Raw genomic sequence first — 17,456 nt, forward strand, 5'->3', positions numbered from 1 at the left:
CCCAGACCCCCACCAGCCTCCGAGCTCCCCCAGCCAGGCAGTTTCCTGGTCCGGAGAACACCAACTACTTCCTGCTTCCGGATCCGCGAAGTTGCCACCTGAGGCCCTTGCACCTTGGCAATCAGTCCCACCCTTCCCAGGGGGTGGCCAGACTTCGGAGGGCGGGGCCTGTGCCCTAGCAGGTGTGCTTACAGCCTCCCAACAGCAGCAGGTGCTGCGGGACCCAGGGAGGTAGCCACAGCCCCCTAAGCCTCTTCACAGGGGGATTTTTCCCTTTCTCTCAGTAGACCAGACGAGCAGCCTGGAACACAGTGTGCCCTGGGCTGCTGTGGACCTCATGAATGAAGACAGGAGGGAAGGAAGAAGACAGGAGGGAGGGAAGAAGACAGGAGGGAGGGAAGAAGGCAGTAGGAAGGGAAGGTGGGAGGGAGGAGCGGGAAACGTGGTTTCCATTCCTCCCTTTCCTGGGCAGGTGGGATTTCCCGGGCACTATACTAGGAGTCTTCTGTATCCTTGTTTGCTCTACTAATCCTCAGGATAATCCTTACGAGAAGATGATTATCCTCTCTCAAACAAGCTCTTCCCCCGGAACTTGGGGACCTGGGGCCCCGATGCTGGCCAGAAAGGCAGCTCTCACTCCCTGCCTTCAGCGCAGGCGTGTCCAGGCCCAACGGGGGGCCAGAGACTGCGCAGCACCGGAGGTCGGCCGTGAGCCAGGTGGACACAGTTTCTGGTGCTTGTGGTGCTTGTGGTACTTGTGGTCTAGCAGGGGAGAACACCTCAGCTAGTGTCGGGCTCCACACCTAACACCACACATCCACTACCGGGTGTGTCCCCGAGGCAACCCTCAAGTGGCTCTTACCATTCTGCCCACTTACAGGTATGAAAGGTGCCGCCTTGAAAAGTTTAGCAACCAGCTCAAGTCACACACCTAATGCACTCATTTCCCGTTTCTGCTATAACATACCACCACACACTTAGTGGCTTGAAACAATCCAAATTTATTGTCTTACGGTTCCGGAGGTCAGAGTCTAAAACAGGTCGGCAGGGCTGTGTTCCTTCTGAAGGCTCTAGGGGACAGTCCGTTCCTTGCCTTTTCTAGCTTCTAGTGGCCACGCACGTTCCTTTGTTCATCCCAGTGTCTGCTTCCGTCCTGGTCTTCTCTGACTCTGGCCCTCCTGGCCTCCCTCTCACGAGGACCCCTGGGATCACATTGGATCATCTCACCATCAGAATCCTTAATGACGTTTGCAAAGTCCCTTTTGCTGGGTAAGTTAAAATATTTGTTCCAAGGTTCCAGGGATTACGATGAAGACATCTTTGGGAGCCATGATTCTGCCAGCCATACTCAGAGTGAGCAGAGAAGCAGAACTGGGACCCAGGCATTCAGATCCCAGAGCTCTTGACCAGCATATTCTAGGGTCTCCTGGGTCCCCTTCTTATACCCTACAATCCCTCTGTCCCATTCCGAGATCTCAGATGCAGGGTCGTTTTGAAGCAACTGGAGTGTTATTGCCAAAGGAGGGGCGGGGGACGCAGCCCCTGTGGAAAACAATCAGGTAGTGCCTCAGAAAGTCACACGTGGTGATATCAAACACCCAGCTATTGCACCCCGACGTATAGAACCAAGAAAACTGAAAACAGGTTCTCAAAGACTTGTGCACAATTGTTCAACAGTGGCACTGATCACAAGAGCCAAAAGGTGGAAACAAAAGGTGGAATCAGCCCAAGTGTCCTTCAGCCGATGAACAGATAAACACTATGCGATCTGTCCATACTGTGGCACATTATTCAGCCATACAGAAGAATCAAGTACTAACACCTGCTACGGTATGGATGCACCTCAAAAATATGGTGCTCGGTGAAAGAGGCCAGACACAAGAGGCTACATAGTGTGTAGTTGTGTTTCTGTGAAACATCCAGAACGGGCACATCCATAGAGACAAAGTAGTTAGTGGTAGCCAGGGGCTGGGGAAAGCGGGGGAAGGGGAGTGGGTGCTTAGTGCTGATGGCATTTCCTTTGGGGTGATGAACATGTCTTGGAACAGGATAGGGGTGGCATTACAACATTGTGAATGTACTCAATTCAGATCTGCCACTTATCTGCTCTCTTTAGAACGGATAACGGTGGGGGAGCCTGGGTGGCTCAATCGACTGAGCATCTGACTTCTTGGTTTTGGCTCAGGTCATGATCTTGGGGTCCTGGGATTGAGCCCTGAGTTGGGCTCCATGTTCAGCAGGGAATCTCCTTGAAGATTCTCTCCCTCTGCTCCTCTTCCACCCCATTCTCTCTAATACATAAATCTTTTACAAAAAGAATGGATAATGGTTAATTTTATGTGAATTTTACCTCAATTTTACTTATTTACTTTTTTATTTTTATTTTTTTATTTCTTAAAGATTTTATTTATTTATTTGACAGAGAGACACAGCGAGAGAGGGAACACAGCAGGTGGAGTGGGAGAGGGAGAAGCAGGCTTCCTGCCAAGCAGGGAGCCCGATGCGGGGCTCGATCCCAGGACCTTGGGATCATGACCTGAGCCGAAGGCAGATGCTTAACAACTGAGCCACCCAGGTGCCCCTACTTATTTATTTTTAAGTAGGCTCTACACCCAGCATGGGGCTTGAACTCACAACCCCAAGACCAAGAGTTGCACACTCTACTGACTAAGGCAGCCAGGTACCCCTTTACCTCAATTTTAAAAAAGAGAGAAGCACTGGGGCACCTGGATGGCTCAGTCGGTTGAGCGTTCGACTCTTGATTTCAACTCAGGTCATGATCTCAGGGTTGTGAGATCGAGCCCCAAAGCAGGCTCCACGCCCTGCTTCGGGCCCCGTGCTAAGCGCAGTCTACTTGGGATTCTCTCCCTCTGCCCCTGCCCCCTCAAATAAATAAATAACATCTTTAAAAAAATGTTTTAAAAAGAGGGATAGGGGTCCCCAGCTGTGTCCCCTGTCCCCCCACCATTTGGCCTGGCTGGGTGGGCAGGAAGCCCTCTGTCTGCTCCTCTCCCCTCTGACCCTTAGCCTTCCTATCTAGACCCCTGGGTGCATTGTTTCTTGTTTTTCATGCCCATTATGAAAGTAAGACCTTCTGATGGTGGGGGTGGGGAGGTGAGACCTTCTCATTAAGGAAAATCTGGGACATTCCAAGCTGTTAAAATATGAAAATCACCATTAGAGCCCCCCAGACCCAAGCAGAGCAATGATGGGAGGCTGTGGCAGGACGTATTTCAGGTGGGTCAGACTCCCCAGACTCGGATTCTGCTCCCAGCCCTTAATACCCACCAGGGTGTGACCTTGGGGCACAATCCCTGACCCTCTCTGCCTCAGTATCCTCTTCTGTAAAATGGGTGTATGCATAGTATCCCCCTTCTCAGGTTAAGCTGAGTGGAATAATCCCCATTAACACTCACTTAGCCTTATCAGGTGCCCTAGAAACTCACACTAGTTAGCCGTGTATTACTCACCCAAATCGTGGGTGAGATTCCCTCCAGTCTTCTGTTCTTTGTATACCTTTGGGCTGACCTGCCAGGCTCACACTGCTCAGATCATTTTAAGCCGGGCTTTTCCCAGTCAACATCGCCAAGAGCGCCCAGCAAATGACTGCTGCTTTCTGCAAACCTGATCATCCTGCTTGCAATGCAAGTGGTCACCCACTGGGACTTGCTTCCCACCCCCCAATTGTTCAGAATCCTACTGCCACTCACATGTGATGGTTTGGCGGGGTGGGGGGGTATGTTTTCTCTGCAGAGCAGCTTATTTCTTTAGGGGACATTTCAAAAGGCCAAATCTCTTCCTGCTCAAGGCCAGTCCACAAGTCCCCGGTACTGTTTGGTCATCACACCTAATGTTCTCATTTGCTTTGATGAAGAGGCCAGTCTCCCAGATCCTGCAAGAGCTGTGGACTCTTGGCTTGAGAGATTTCTCTGTTGGAGATGAAACCACGTTCCAGGACAGGCCCTGCCCAGCCCCACTCCCAGCTGAGCCTCTGCCGTCAGATGTGTAGAAGGTGGGGGAGCAGAGGGCAAGGGTATGGAGGGACAGAAGGCTAGCTGGGGCTCAGGACAATGGAGGTGAGTGGATTGGGGCAGACTTGTGGGCAGAGCAGGGTCAGCAAGCCACCTCCTGCTTTTGTAAATAGTTTTACGGGCACACAGCACACCCTTTACCGGTCTGTGGCTGCTTTCTCGCTATGACAGCAGGGCTGAAGGGTAAGTGCAATAGAGATGTTTTGACTCACAAAGCTGAACATCTTTACTATCTGGGCTTTCAGAGAAAATGCCAACACCTGGGACCGGGGACTGCTTACGTGCCAGGAAACAGGTGAGAAAGAACTGAGTGAGATGGATTAGGTACAAGAAACATCTTGGGGTGCCTGGGTGGCTCAGATGGCTGAGCGTCTGCCTTTGGCTCAGGTCATGATCCCAGGGTCCTGGGATCGAGCCCTGCATCAGGCTCCCTGCTTGGCGGGGAGCCTGCTTCTCCCTCTCCCTCTACTGTTCCCCCTGTTTGTGCTCCCTCGCTCTCTGTCAAATAAATAAAATCTTTAAAAAAAGAAAAGAAACATCTTATCAGGGACACGTCAGGGAGGGGTGAGGACTATGGCAAATTGGAGAGTTCGTGGCCCAGCTAAAGAGGGCAGCTCATCAGCTGTGGGCTGGGCCCAGAATCGCCAGAGCTTACATTCTCTGACACACACTGAAAGTCTAGATGTTCCTGTGAACAAGAGAAGCGTTAGAGGGGTGTCTGGGTGGCTCAGTTGTTAAGCGTCTGCCTTCGGCTCAGGTCATGATCCCAGGGTCCTGGGATCGAGCCCCGCATCGGGCTCCCTGCTCCGTGGGAAGCCTGCTTCTCCCTCACCCATTTCCCCTGCTTGTGTTCCCTCTCTCACTGTGTCTCTCTCTGTCAAATAAATAAATAAAATCTTAAAAGAGAGAGAGAGAAGCATTAGAGGGTGAGCACATGGACTCAGATCCCACCCTGCCACTTCCTCACTAGGTGGCCTTGAGCGGCTGGCTCGGGCTCTCTCTAAACTGGAAGTAGTAATGGTAGTGGCTTCAAAGCGCTGGGATGATTTTTTTTTTAAGATCTTATTTATTCATTTAATTGACAAAGAGTGAGAGACAGTGAGAGAGGGACCACAAGCAGGGGGAGTGGGAGATGGAGAAGCAGGCCTCCCACCAAGCAGGGAGCGCGGGGGTGATTATTAAACAAGCTACCATCCAGAGGGCCCCCAGAGCAACATTATGCACAAAGTGTGGGGGTGAATATTTCCTAAATCAATCTTTTGATTTTTCAGTGCTGGTGATTTAAAACACTGTGGCACCAGCAATGGACAGCCCGAAGAGAACACACGGATGTTCTGCTTTCCAGCTATGGGTCACGGGTTGGCTTCTTCTAGCAGAGTGATTAAGGGATATGAATTTGGAAGTCAGGGGGGCCGGCTGAAGCCCGCTTAGCCCAGTTAGGTGACCCTGGGCAAGGGAACTGCCCAGAGGCCCTGGGTTCTTGTCTATAACACTAGGCCAGGGTCGTTGTAAGGATTTAGGGGAGTGTTCAGAAAGGACCCTGGAGGAGCTTACCTGTCCCTGCCCTCAGCTCCCTCCTGTAGAGGAACCCCCACCCCACCCACGTGAGGGGAAAGGGGTGGAGCTCAGATTCTTCAGTTAACTGTCGCCCTGTCCCCTCCCCCTCAACACACACACTAGGGTCTGCCAGGACTGGACAGCCCCCTGAAGCTCCCTCAGAGACCCAAGGCCATCAGGTGGCACACAAAAGCTGCTTTTCCCTTTCTCTCTGTCCCCATGGGTCCAGACCCTGGGCGGGCTTCGCGGGGCTGGCCACATTCTGCGGGGGTGGGCGGGGGCCCATCTGGGCGGAAAGAAGCTGGGGCGAGGGGAGAGGAACAGATTCGTGGGCTTGTGCATCTCAGGGAAAGGGTTCAGCCTCCCCTGAAAGACAGCTCCTCCAAGTACCTCACACCAAGGCCCTTGAGCCGTGGAGACGTGGAAGATGGGTAGATTACGGGGTATAATGTGCGGGAGTGCCTGGCAGCAGAGCTCAGGAGCCAGAGCCCAGAAATGAGAATTCAGGGGTCCCCCTCTGGAGCCCCAGTGACCCCCTTCTCTCCACCCACCCGGATGACAGGCATTGCTGTGCCCTTGGCCCCCATGGACCCCATGAGGCGGTCCCCCTCCCCCTGCTCATCAAGACCCTCCAGCCCCAGGACCCCACCCTGCGAGATGCTTGGCTACGTGGGCATAGAAGCCATGCTGGACCAGCTGAAGATCAAGGCCATGAAGATGGGGTTTGAGTTCAACATCATGGTGGTGGGTGAGTGAGGGGCTTGGACTCATAGGACGGACCAATGGATGCAACCTTGTGGGCCTGGGCATGTCACTTCACCTCTCTGAGCCTCAGTCTCCCCATCTGTAAAATGGGCCTGATAAGAGTCCCTCACCAGGTGACATAGTTGAAAACCTGGAAACACTGACGCCTTAAAAGACAAAAATTACCCATGGAGGCCCAGCCAAACCCAAACCGAACAATGAAAGGGGAGGCTGTGGCAGGAAGTGGTGAACACCTAGACCCGGATCCTGGTCCCAGCCCTTAACACCTACCAGAGTGTGACCTTGGGCACAGTCCCTGACCCTTCTCTGCTTCCTTTCCTCATCCGGTTTAGCACAGTGCCTGGCCTTCAGAAGGTTCTCCGGAATTGCATTTTTATATAAGCAAAATTAATTTCGTAGGCCAAAACTACAGTTTGCACAAAATAAACTAGGTCCAACAGAACATAAAACATCAGACTGTGTAGCACCAATGAAGGGTATTACTCTCTTTTTTTTTTAAGATTTTATTTATTTTTTGACAGAGAGAGACACAGCGAGAGAGGGAACACAAGCAGGGGGAGTGGGAGAGGGAGAGGGAGAAGCAGGCTTCCTGCGAAGCAAGGAGCCCGATGCGGGGCTTGATCCTAGGACCCTGGGATCATGACCTGAGCCGAAGGCAGACGCTCAACAACTGAGCCACCCAGGCGCTCCTGAACAGTATTATTCTAAGGCAGTGCTGTCCAGTAGAAATATAGCGTAAGCCACATAACGTAATTTTAAAAATTTCCGGTAGCCACCTTTAAAAAAGTGAAGGGGAGCCTGGGTGGCTCAGTCGTTAAGCATCTGCCTTCAGCTCAGGTCATGATCCCAGGGTGCTGGGACCGAGCCCCACATCGGGCTCCCTGCTGCGCGGGAAGCCTGCTTCTCCCTCTCTCACTCCCCGCTTCTTGTGTTCCTTTTCTCGCTTTGTCTCTCTGTCAAATAAATAAATAAAATCTTTAAAAAAAAATCTTAAAAAAAAGGAGAAACAGGAGAAATTAATTTTAAACATTTATTTTATTTAACCCAGACCATTCCAAAATACTCTTGTGACATGACATGTAATCCACATAAAAAATGATCCACGAGAACTTTTGCATTCTTTCTGGCACACCCAAGTCTGCAAAATCTGGTTTGCATTTGCCACTGGTGGCACAGCTCAGGTTGTCTGTATCACCCTTGGCGGGAGTCAAGTGTGACTCCCAGATAGGACAGCACATCCCTAAGGACCACGTCGGTTATGTACACAAAGATGTGTCCTGCATTGTGAAACAAGGTGTTCCCTCCTGCAAGGTGGGGTTCACAATTTGAGAAGCCCCCACAGCAGGGAGAATAGACAGTCTGGGTGCATCTCACCAAATAGTGTCAAGTGAAAGGAGCCAGACAGGAGAGCCCAGGCTGTGTGTTTCCCTAAGACAAGGGTGGCAGAGCTGCTCCCTGCTGCCAGAAGTCGGGGAAGTAAGTGGCTGTCCCCGGGGTTTGGGGGCCAATAGCTACTGAGATGGGGCGTGACTGGGCTTATGGGGAACTATGTGTTCCATCTCTGGACCTGGTGCTGTGTCCATGGGCTGCTTAATTTATGAAATGATTGAATGGATAAACACAAAGTGGTCTGTTCCTGTGATGGAACATTATTCAGCCATGAAAAAGAAGAAAGCACCCACAGCTGGTATGACATGGATGAACCCTGAAAAGGGGATATTTAGGGGAAGCAGCCAGACACAAAAGGGTGAATATTGCATGATTCCATTTACAGGAAATGTCCAGAGTAGGTAAACCCACAGAGACAGAAAGAAGCCCAGTGGTTGCCAGGGGTGACAGTGGAGGGAGAATGGGGTGGGACTGCCGATGACTGCGGGGTTTCTTTGGGGGGCGATGCAAATGTTTTTGAGTGTTAAAAAACAAAATTCAGGTGCGCCTCGGTGGCTCAGCTGGTTGAGTGTCCAACTCTTGATCTCAGCTCAGGTCTTGATCCCAAGGTCATGAGTTCAAGCCTTGCATTAGATTCCATGCTGGGTGTGGAGCCTACTTAAAATAAAAAATGAAAAAAAAATTCAACCTAGTCAATTTGAAGATCTAATTGGCTTTATTACATGATTCATGAGTCGGGCAGCGTCCCATCTGACAAATAGAGTGGAGCTCCAAGGAGCTGTGCAGCATGGAAGATTTTGGGGTGGTGGTGGTGGTGGTTGTTGTTGTTGTTGTTGTTGTTGTTGGAAGATTTTTATAAGAAGTGGGGAGGTGGGCACCTGGGTGGCTCAGTTGGTTAAGCGACTGCCTTCGGCTCAGGTCATGATCCTGGAGTCCCGGGATCGAGTCCCACATCGGGTTCTCTGCTCAGCGAGGAGCCTGCTTTTCCCTCTAACCCTCCCCCCTCTCATGTATTCTCTCTTTCTCTCATTTTCTCTCTCTCAAATAAATAAATAAATCTTTAAAAAAAAAAAAAAGAAGTGGGGAGGGGAGGGCGTGCAAGGAAGTTATTAGCAAAAGAAGAGGATTGTTCCAGGCAAGGCTGTTTTCCCTTAGGAGACAAGAAGGTGTCCTAGGCGGTTTACCTCCTCTCTCTTTGGGGGATAGAGAGGCCCATGTGACATTACCTCATTGGTACTGACCAGAAAATTCCTGACCTACCAGTCAAGACTCCATTTTGGGGGAGGTGGGAACTGCAATTAGGTTAGATATTAAGCCTTCCTTTGGGGACTTGGCCTAAGTGATGTCATTTTGGGCCTGCGGTTTTCTTTTTTGTTGTTGTTTTTTAAAGATTTTATTTATTTATTTACTTATTTATTTAAAAGAGAACACAAGCAGAGGGAGCAGCAGAGGGAGAGGGAGAAGCAGACTCCCCAGTGAGCAGGGAGCCCCATATGGACTCGATCCCAGGACCCTGGGATCATGACCTGAGCCAAAGGCAGACGCTTAACCAACTGAGCCCCCCAGGCGACCCAGGGTGCAGTTTTGTTTTTAACAGGAGCTAGATGGAGGTGATGGGTGCACAACGCTGGGACTGTACTAAATGCCACTGAACTGTTCGCTTTATTTATTTTTTTTTATTTATTTGTCGGGGGAGAGAGAGACAACAAGCAGGGGGAATTGTTCACTTTAAAAGGCTAATGGTTCATTTTTTATCATATGAGTTTTGCCTCAATAAAAAGGGGGGGTAAGCACTGAGGGGAACCCTGACGATAGTACCCACTTCTCTGTATTTATGTTATGCTTACAAAACAGTTCACTTTCTAAAACAATTTAAGAGCCTGAGAAGCACTGCCTAAAACTTCCACCACCTTTGCTGTCCTCTGGTTACCCGCAGGGCAGAGCGGGCTGGGCAAGTCCACAATGGTGTACACCCTCTTCAAGTCCAAGATGTGGAAGTCCACCATACCGGGCCTGGGGATGCCCACACCCCAGACGCTGAAGCTGCAGTCGGTGACTCACGGTGATTGGCCCCCCCACCCTCACCCCTACCCCCACCCCACCCCACCCCGGCCAATCTCCCCCCACTCTGCTCTTCCCCAACAGTCATCGAGGAGAAGGGCGTGAAGCTCAAGCTGACGGTGACTGATACGCCCGGCTTTGGAGACCAGATCAACAACGACAAGTGGTGGGTCCTCAGGAGTGGGGGCCAAGCCCTGGTGGTCCCTCCCCCTGCCCCTCTGGCCTCAGGGAAACAGCCCAGCCCCGAAGCAACCTAACCCAGCTGTGGCATTGTTGAGTCTCAGTTTGTTCGTCTGTATAATGGGTATGTGCAACCATCCCTCCAAGATTGAAGGGAGTTAAGTATGGAAAGGTCAGAGCTTGCTGGCTGGCACAGTTACGTCGTTGATCAATAAAGGTTATGGTATTGCAGGGTTAGAAGCCCACACTCCAGAGTCAGGACCACTGGGTTAGACCACTTTCCAGCCATGTAACCTGGGAACTGCTCATGGAAGTTCTCCAAGCCTCAGTTTCCTTCTCTGTCACTTGGGAATGAGGACACCCACCTTGCAGAGTGATTCTAGGCTCTCGATGAGAGCCCAACCCTGTGACAGTGGTTGGTAACACATACACACGCAAAATCAGGACTATCTGCATAATTTGTGGGACCCGATGAGATGAAAATGTGGGTCCCCTTGTTCAAAAAAGTATGAAGAATTGTAAAACCACCACCACAGAACATTCAACCAAGTGCAGGCCCTCCAAAGTGCGGAGGCTGCGGGATTGCTCCGTCTGCACTCCCGGGGAGCCAGCCCTGCACACGGTGCTTCATAGAGCACGTTCTGTGTGCAGGGTCTGTTCTAGTCTCAGGGATAGGGCAGTGAACAAAACAGATGAACATCTTCGTCTACATGAAATTTACATTGTCATGGGGCGGGGGGCGGGGGGGACAAGGAGCACAATAAATCAGTTATACAGAGGGTGAACTTCAACTCTGTCATCCAAGCAGGACGTTTCTGAGCATGAAAGGGGTCGGGAGCTGTCGGGGGGTTGCGATTTTAAGCAGAGTGGTCAAGCAAGGCCTCCCGGATAAGGAGAACACTTGGGCGGACTGCCAGGAGATGAGAGAAGGAGCCGTGTGCTCACGCGGGGGGAGAGTGTGCAATGCAGAGTGGCTCGGGCACAGGCCCCGAGGTGGGTTTGTTGGTGGAAGGCTGGTGTGGCTGGCGGCGTGTGAAGGGTGGTTAAAGGAGGAGGAGAGGACAGGCAGGAAGCAGCAGTGGGACAGTGTGGGGAGTGCAACGTAAGGACTCTGGCTTCCTGTCAGCCACCGCAGGCTGAGCCGAAGAGGGATGTGCCCTGACTACTGTTTGTAAAAGGATCTTTTGGGGTGCCATGTTGACAATAACCTGGCAGGGGCAGAAGGGACGAAGGGAGAGGACCCAGGAGATCCTTGTGGCAATGGGGCGAGTGTCCACGGTGGTTTGAACCAGGCTGTGACAATTCATCTTTCAAAACCACACCCCTTCTCGTCCCCATTTAGGAACAGGGAAGCTGAGGCCCCAGCTTGAGAATGGCAGGGGGCCTCTCAGATGATTCCGGGGAGTAGGAGGAAGATGCTGGGTAACCAAGGGCCTTGGGTTGTGCAGGACTGAAAGTCCCGTCTCCTGGGCCAACCAGGGCGGTTGGTCTTCCTAGCGGGGGAATGGGGTGGGGCTCCCAGGGCTGGGGCTCTGAGGTCGGGTCTATCTGCTGCCCCAGCTGGGACCCCATCCTAGGCTACATCAAGGAACAGTATGAGCGGTACCTGCAGGAGGAGATCCTCATCACCCGCCAGCGCCACATCCCTGACACCCGGGTGCACTGCTGTGTATACTTCGTGCCGCCCACCGGACACTGGTGAGGTGGCTGGGCCTGCTGGAGTAGGACCCCCTGCCCGGGGCAGGGAGCAGGAGGAGGAGGAGGAGGAGCCCCCTGGCGTGGGCTGTGGGCTGGCACCCCCTCACTCACATACTCACCAGTGCCATCACCACCATCATTGCCGCAGCCTGCGGCCCCTGGACATTGAGTTCCTACAGCGGCTATGCCGGACCGTGAACGTGGTGCTTGTGATTGCCCGGGCCGACAGCCTGACCATTGAGGAGCGAGAGACCTTCAGACGCAGGGTGATCTGGGCGCCCAGGGTGATGGGGTCGGTGGGGGCAAGGAGGAGGCAGAGTGCACAGGATGAGATGTGGTCACCTGTGTCCCCAGATCCAGCACAATCTGAGGACTCACTGCATCGACGTGTACCCGCAGAAATGCTTTGATGAGGACATCAACGACAGAATCCTCAACAGCAAGATCCGGGTAGGAGGCCATGACGGGGGTGGGCAGGCTGGCGTGACCAAGGCTGGGTGGTTTTCTTTCCACTCATCCTTCCCATCTGAAGATTCATCTCTCTCTACAGCTCGGGGCAGGGGGGATGTTCACATACTCCTAGCAGGTATGAATCTCCAAACATCCACAAACTCAAAAAAGTGAGCAAGAAATGGGTCATATCAACAACTCACAGAATGGGAGAAAATGCTTGCAAATGATATCTCTGATAGGGACTTGTATCCTAAACATATAAAGAACTCTTACAAATCAACAATAAAAGATAAATAACCAATTTAGAAACGGGCAAAGGTTTTGTTTGTTTGTTTATGTTGGCTCCACACTCAGTGTGGAGCCCAGTGCGGGGCTTGAACTCACGACCCTGAGATCAAGACCTGAGCTGAGCTCAAGAGTCGGACGCTCAACCGAATGAGCCACCCAGGCACCCCCGGGCAAAGGTTTTGAAGGGACATTTCCTCAGAGAATTTGAACAGATGGCCAATACGCACACAAAAAGATGTCGATTCGATATCACCCATCATAAGGGAAACGCACATCAAAACCACCGGATGCCACTTCACACCCCCTAGGATGGCTGCGATCAAAATGACAGGCAATCCCGGGTGCTGGTGAGGATGTGGCGAAGTTGAACTTGCGCACACTGCTGGTGGGAAGGTCAAACGGAAAACAACCTGGCAGTCCCTCCAAAGGTTAAACACTAAGTTAGCGGAGTACCCAGCAGCAATCCACTCCCAAGAGAAAATGAACACCTACGTTCACATAAAAGCGTGTACACGGACGTTCCTGGCGGAAACATTTGCTGTAGTCAAAGAGGGGAAATAATGCATATGTCTTATATTAACTTATGAAGGGATAAACACGCATGGTGTGTCCACACGATGGAATATTCTTCAGCCTTAAGAAGGAGAGAAAACCTGCCACCACACAGATGGGCCTGGAGAACATGACGCTAAGTGAAAGGAGCTAGACAACAAAAGGTTAAATATTACATGATTCCGTTCTGAAATGTCCCCACCAGGCAAATCCCATGGAGACAGAAAGTAGGTTAGTGGTTGTTGCCAGGGGCTTGGGGTCAGGGGGAATGCGGAGTGACTGCTAACAGGAGTGGGGTTTCATTTCGGGGCAGTGAAATGCTCTGGAATTAGATGGTGGGGATGGGGGCACAGTCTTGTGAACTGTACCTTTAAAGCCACTGAACGGTACCTTTAAGAGGGTGAATTTTATGGCACATGAATTCTATCCCAGTTAAGCTGTTTCAAAAAAGGAGAGAGAGGAAAAATGGCGTCTTCTTTTTCCCCAAATCAAGTGAATTCCAACACCAAGCCCCCACCTTGCTGTCCTCGTGGTGCATCCAATGTCTGTCTGTCTGGATCCTGCGAAGGACCCTGTGAGGCCTGGGATTCATCGTCCACCAACCCCAGGCCTTGACTTCCTCCCCAGGGGACCCTGCTAGCCTGCACGGTGGCGGCCCTACCCAGCCTCAAGTCCAGTTGTCTTTGTGCAGTGAACAAACCACACAGCTGGACATGGAGGCCCTGCTTCCCAGCTGGTACCCAATGTCTCCACACGTTCCCTCTTTCCTCTCCCTGCTGGGGCAACAGACAGGATTTCTTGTGAAACACTCGGAGAGCCTCGACCTCCACTTGTACCCCTCCACCGGGTACAAGGAGAACAAACCCGACATCTCAGTAAATCATCCAGACATGGGGCGTTCACTGAGGGCTGGCACGTAACAAGCGTGCAACAGACAACTTGCGTGTTGTTTCCTCATCACAAATTAACTCTTGGAGAAATGAAAAACAACCCCCCCCCCCCCACCGCCGGACAGCACTTTTGCCATTTAGGGATTCGAGTCTCCACTTCTGGCCACGAGCAAGCGAACAACTAGAATTTTCAACAGGACTTGGCAAACTTTTTTTCTTTTTCTTTTCTTTTTTTTTTTTTTTGCAAAGGGCCAGATGATGGTAAAGGTGTTAGACTCTGCGGGCCACGTGGTCCCTGCACGGTCACCGCTGTCTGCTGTTGCAGCACAGAAGCAGCCTTGACCAGAGTCTGAGATGAAGGCACAGGCTGTGTGCCAACAGACGGTCCATGTGGGAAAACAGGTGCGGGCTCAATCCGGTGCACCTACCGTAGGTTGCCAAGCCCTGGGTTATGAAGCTGTGTCTTTTAACCCTCATGATAACCGATGAAGGTGGTCACAGTTCCTGTTTCCCAGGTAAGAGAAGGCCCATCGGCAAGAGTATGTTATTAACGTGACCCTGGGTAACCTTCCCAAACATTCACAAAGCCCTATGTGTGTGCCATTCTGACTCCCACTTTACAGATGACTAAACTGAGCCATTGATGAGACTGTGTATCCTGTGACTTTCTTTTTAAGATTTTATTTTTAAGTAATCTGTACACCCAACGTGGGGCTCGAACTCACAACCCCAAGATCAAGAGTCACACACTCCACTGAGCCAGCCAGTTGCCCCATGTCTTTAGATCTCTGTGCTCTTCCTACCACTTTCTCTCTCTACAGAGGACAGTGTGCCTCTCCCACCACACCCCAGTGACTTCTCTCCCCACCTCCCAGACAGGGCCAACCCTTCTGTTTCATCTCCTCCTGCAGGACCGGATCCCCTTTGCTGTAGTCGGGGCTGACCAAGAGCACCTGGTGAATGGGAGGTGTGTCCTGGGCCGGAAGACCAAGTGGGGCATCATTGAAGGTGAGTGCAGGGACTTTGCAGGAGCAAGTGAAGCGGGGTGAAAAGCCAGGCACATCCAACTGCCTTTGGCACCCTCAGCACCCATCACGGGGCCAGGAGTCAGGAAACAGACAGACCTGGGATCAAGTCCCTGTTTGCAGCTGGGAGGCCTCGGGTAAGTTCCCCAACTCTCTGTGCCTCAGTTTCCTCACAGTAAAATGGGCATGAGGACATCAACATCATAGCCAGTTGCTTTTGTGCAGTAGATGAACTGCACATCTGCACATGGAAGGTGGTTGGATAGGGCAGACCACTGCTTTGCACAATGCCCAGCACCCAGAAGACACCCTAGGCATTCACCAGAATTTACTGTGGGCCTACTGTGTGCCAGGCAGACTATATGTGTTTCCTGAGGGGGTACGATGAAAGCAGGACTGGCAAGGTTCTTGCCCCCATAGAGCTGATGAGACAATGACGGCTGGGAGAAAGTGGGGTGGGAGACAGGGCTACCCAAGGAAGCAGAGGGAGGCCTCCTTGTGGGGGAGACTGGGAAGTGAAGGCAGACCAGCCAGGGCCTGAGCCTCCAATTTATCAATATAATTACTAAAAGAATATAATTTACATGGTATATATGGTATATAATGTAATGTAATAATGTAGTCATTATTAAGTGTACAATAATAAATGATTAGTGGATTCACTGATTCAACTACATGTAGGAGCTGCCTGTACCAGATGCCGGGGACAAATCAATGAATGAATGAGTGGGAAGTGGGATAAGACAGTGCGAAATGTGGGGGAAAGGTTGTGGTGGATATTGGGGGGCATACAGCGGACACTTACAGTGGGGCAGGGCCAGCACTCCGTGTCCTGTCTTACTTACAGTGGAGAACTTGGCGCACTGTGAGTTTCCCCTCCTGAGAGACCTGCTCATCCGGTGAGGATGCAGGAAGCCCAGGGGGCTGCAGGGACCCCAGGGGGATGCTGTGGTGGGGCCTAGGCTGAACCTCTGCCCATCTCCCAGCTCCCACCTCCAAGACCTGAAGGACATCACCCACAACGTCCACTACGAGAACTACCGTGTCTGCAGACTCAATGAGAGCCACCTGCTGCCTCGTGGGCCTGGCTGGGTTAACCTGACCCAGGCCCCTGCAGGCCCCCCAGCCACCCCGCGGCCCTCAAAGGTGCGCCACCAGGTCCAGGATGACTCCAAAGATGATGAGGAGTACTGAGCACCAGGGCACCTGGGGCCTTGGGGCTCCCAGTGTCCTTGGCAGCCCCCAACACACAGCTATGTACTAGAGCATGTATTAAAGGTGGACATTGCTTTTTATGAAAAGCTGTGCTTTGAAAACAAAAGGCATTCTGTAAATGATTTCTTTGAGCTATCCTCAAATAAAAGTATGGTTCTTTTTTTTTAAATAACAGTGTGAGACCCCAGGCCCTCGGGGGTCCTGAAGACCTGGGAGCATGTGACTTGGACAGCCAGCCCCTTCTGCCCCAGAACCAGAGCCAAGTTCCAAATCAGGCTCCGCCGCCGCTGCCAACCCTCCTTCCTGGCACAGGGCCAGGCCCTGTCATAAACACTTGAAAAGTCCCCGTTTTCGGCTATCTTCCCCAAACTCTGTGCCTCTCCTTGCTGTCTTCCTCTTTGCCCTGCGCTGGAAGACCAGCATGAAGAGAAGATTGTTGTCTCGGCTCAAGAAGGGAAAGGAAATCCATTCTTCCTCTGCTCTTTTGCTCTTTTAGAGCGCTCAACAGGTTGGGCGATGCCCACCCACAGTGGGGAGGGCGATCCTCTTTACTCAGCCTACCAAATCAAATGCTAATCTCTTCTGGAGACACCCTCACAGATGCACCCAGAAATAATGTCTTGAGAGCTGTCTGGCCATCCCTTGGCCCAGGTAAGTTGACACATAAAACTAACCATCACAGGAGCTACAAGTTGCCTCCTCCATGATGCCCTCTTTGACTTCCCCAGTGTGATTCCTCGCTGCCCACTCTGTATGTATCACATGGTTTGTTTTCAGGTCAGTCTCCTTATCAGGCTGGGAGGTCTGTAAGGATAGAGATATATCAGCTTCATCCTGGACATAAGAGCTGCTCAAGACCCAGCTGTTAAATGAACGAACCCTAGAGCACCTGCCTCATAGCTGTTGACCCCACCAATTCACAAACCTGCCAACCAGGCTTGAGGAACTCCCGGGGCCTGTGGGGACCCACACCGTCTGCACCAACATCCCAGAGGCTGCATGTTGCCACATAGGGACTGAGCACATACTTTAAGTCAATAGTAGCTCCAGACAATATGGCAATGTCAACAACACACACCCTCAGGCTCAGCAATTGTATTTAGAGATTGTATTTGAAATTATATTTCTCAGGGCGACCAGGCAGCTCATCCCGTTAAACATCCACCTCTTGATTTCAGCTCAGGTCATGATCTCAGGGTCCTGGGATTGAGCCCTGCATTGGGCTCCAGGCTCAGTGGGGAGTCTGCTTGAGGATTCTGTCTCTCCCGCTCCTTCTGTCCCTCCCCCACCCCGCAAATAAAAAAGAGGAAGGAAGGAAAGAGAAAAGGGAGACAGGGAGGGAGGGAGGGAGG

At 51.8% G+C, this 17,456-nt stretch overlaps 1 protein-coding gene across 3 annotated transcripts; it reads left to right on the plus strand.

Moving 5' to 3' along the window:
- Window positions 1-387: 387 nt before the first annotated feature.
- SEPTIN12 (septin 12) lies at window positions 388-16,276 on the plus strand. Of its 3 annotated transcripts, XM_073899572.1 has the most exons (13): window positions 388-1,269; window positions 1,678-1,830; window positions 2,423-4,326; window positions 6,151-6,336; window positions 9,679-9,804; window positions 9,888-9,969; window positions 11,544-11,681; window positions 11,830-11,947; window positions 12,036-12,131; window positions 14,776-14,872; window positions 14,951-15,026; window positions 15,737-15,788; window positions 15,876-16,014. In XM_073899572.1, the coding sequence occupies exons 4-12, from the start codon at window positions 6,174-6,176 to the stop codon at window positions 15,756-15,758; spliced, it is 918 nt and encodes a 305-aa protein (XP_073755673.1). In that variant the 5' UTR covers window positions 388-1,269; window positions 1,678-1,830; window positions 2,423-4,326; window positions 6,151-6,173; the 3' UTR covers window positions 15,759-15,788; window positions 15,876-16,014. The 3 variants fall into 3 exon arrangements, with proteins under 3 accessions (XP_073755673.1, XP_073755672.1, XP_025714814.1); XM_073899571.1 differs by lacking the exon at window positions 14,951-15,026 and having other exon boundaries at window positions 15,876-16,276; XM_025859029.2 differs by lacking the exons at window positions 388-1,269; window positions 1,678-1,830; window positions 2,423-4,326; window positions 14,951-15,026 and adding an exon at window positions 5,640-5,767 and having other exon boundaries at window positions 15,876-16,276.
- Window positions 16,277-17,456: the final 1,180 nt, after the last annotated feature.

The sequence above is a fragment of the Callorhinus ursinus genome, unplaced genomic scaffold (genome assembly GCF_003265705.2).
Source record: "Callorhinus ursinus isolate GAN/ISIS: 27379988/994484 unplaced genomic scaffold, GSC_fseal_2.0 scaffold13, whole genome shotgun sequence".
Taxonomy (NCBI): domain Eukaryota; kingdom Metazoa; phylum Chordata; class Mammalia; order Carnivora; family Otariidae; genus Callorhinus; species Callorhinus ursinus.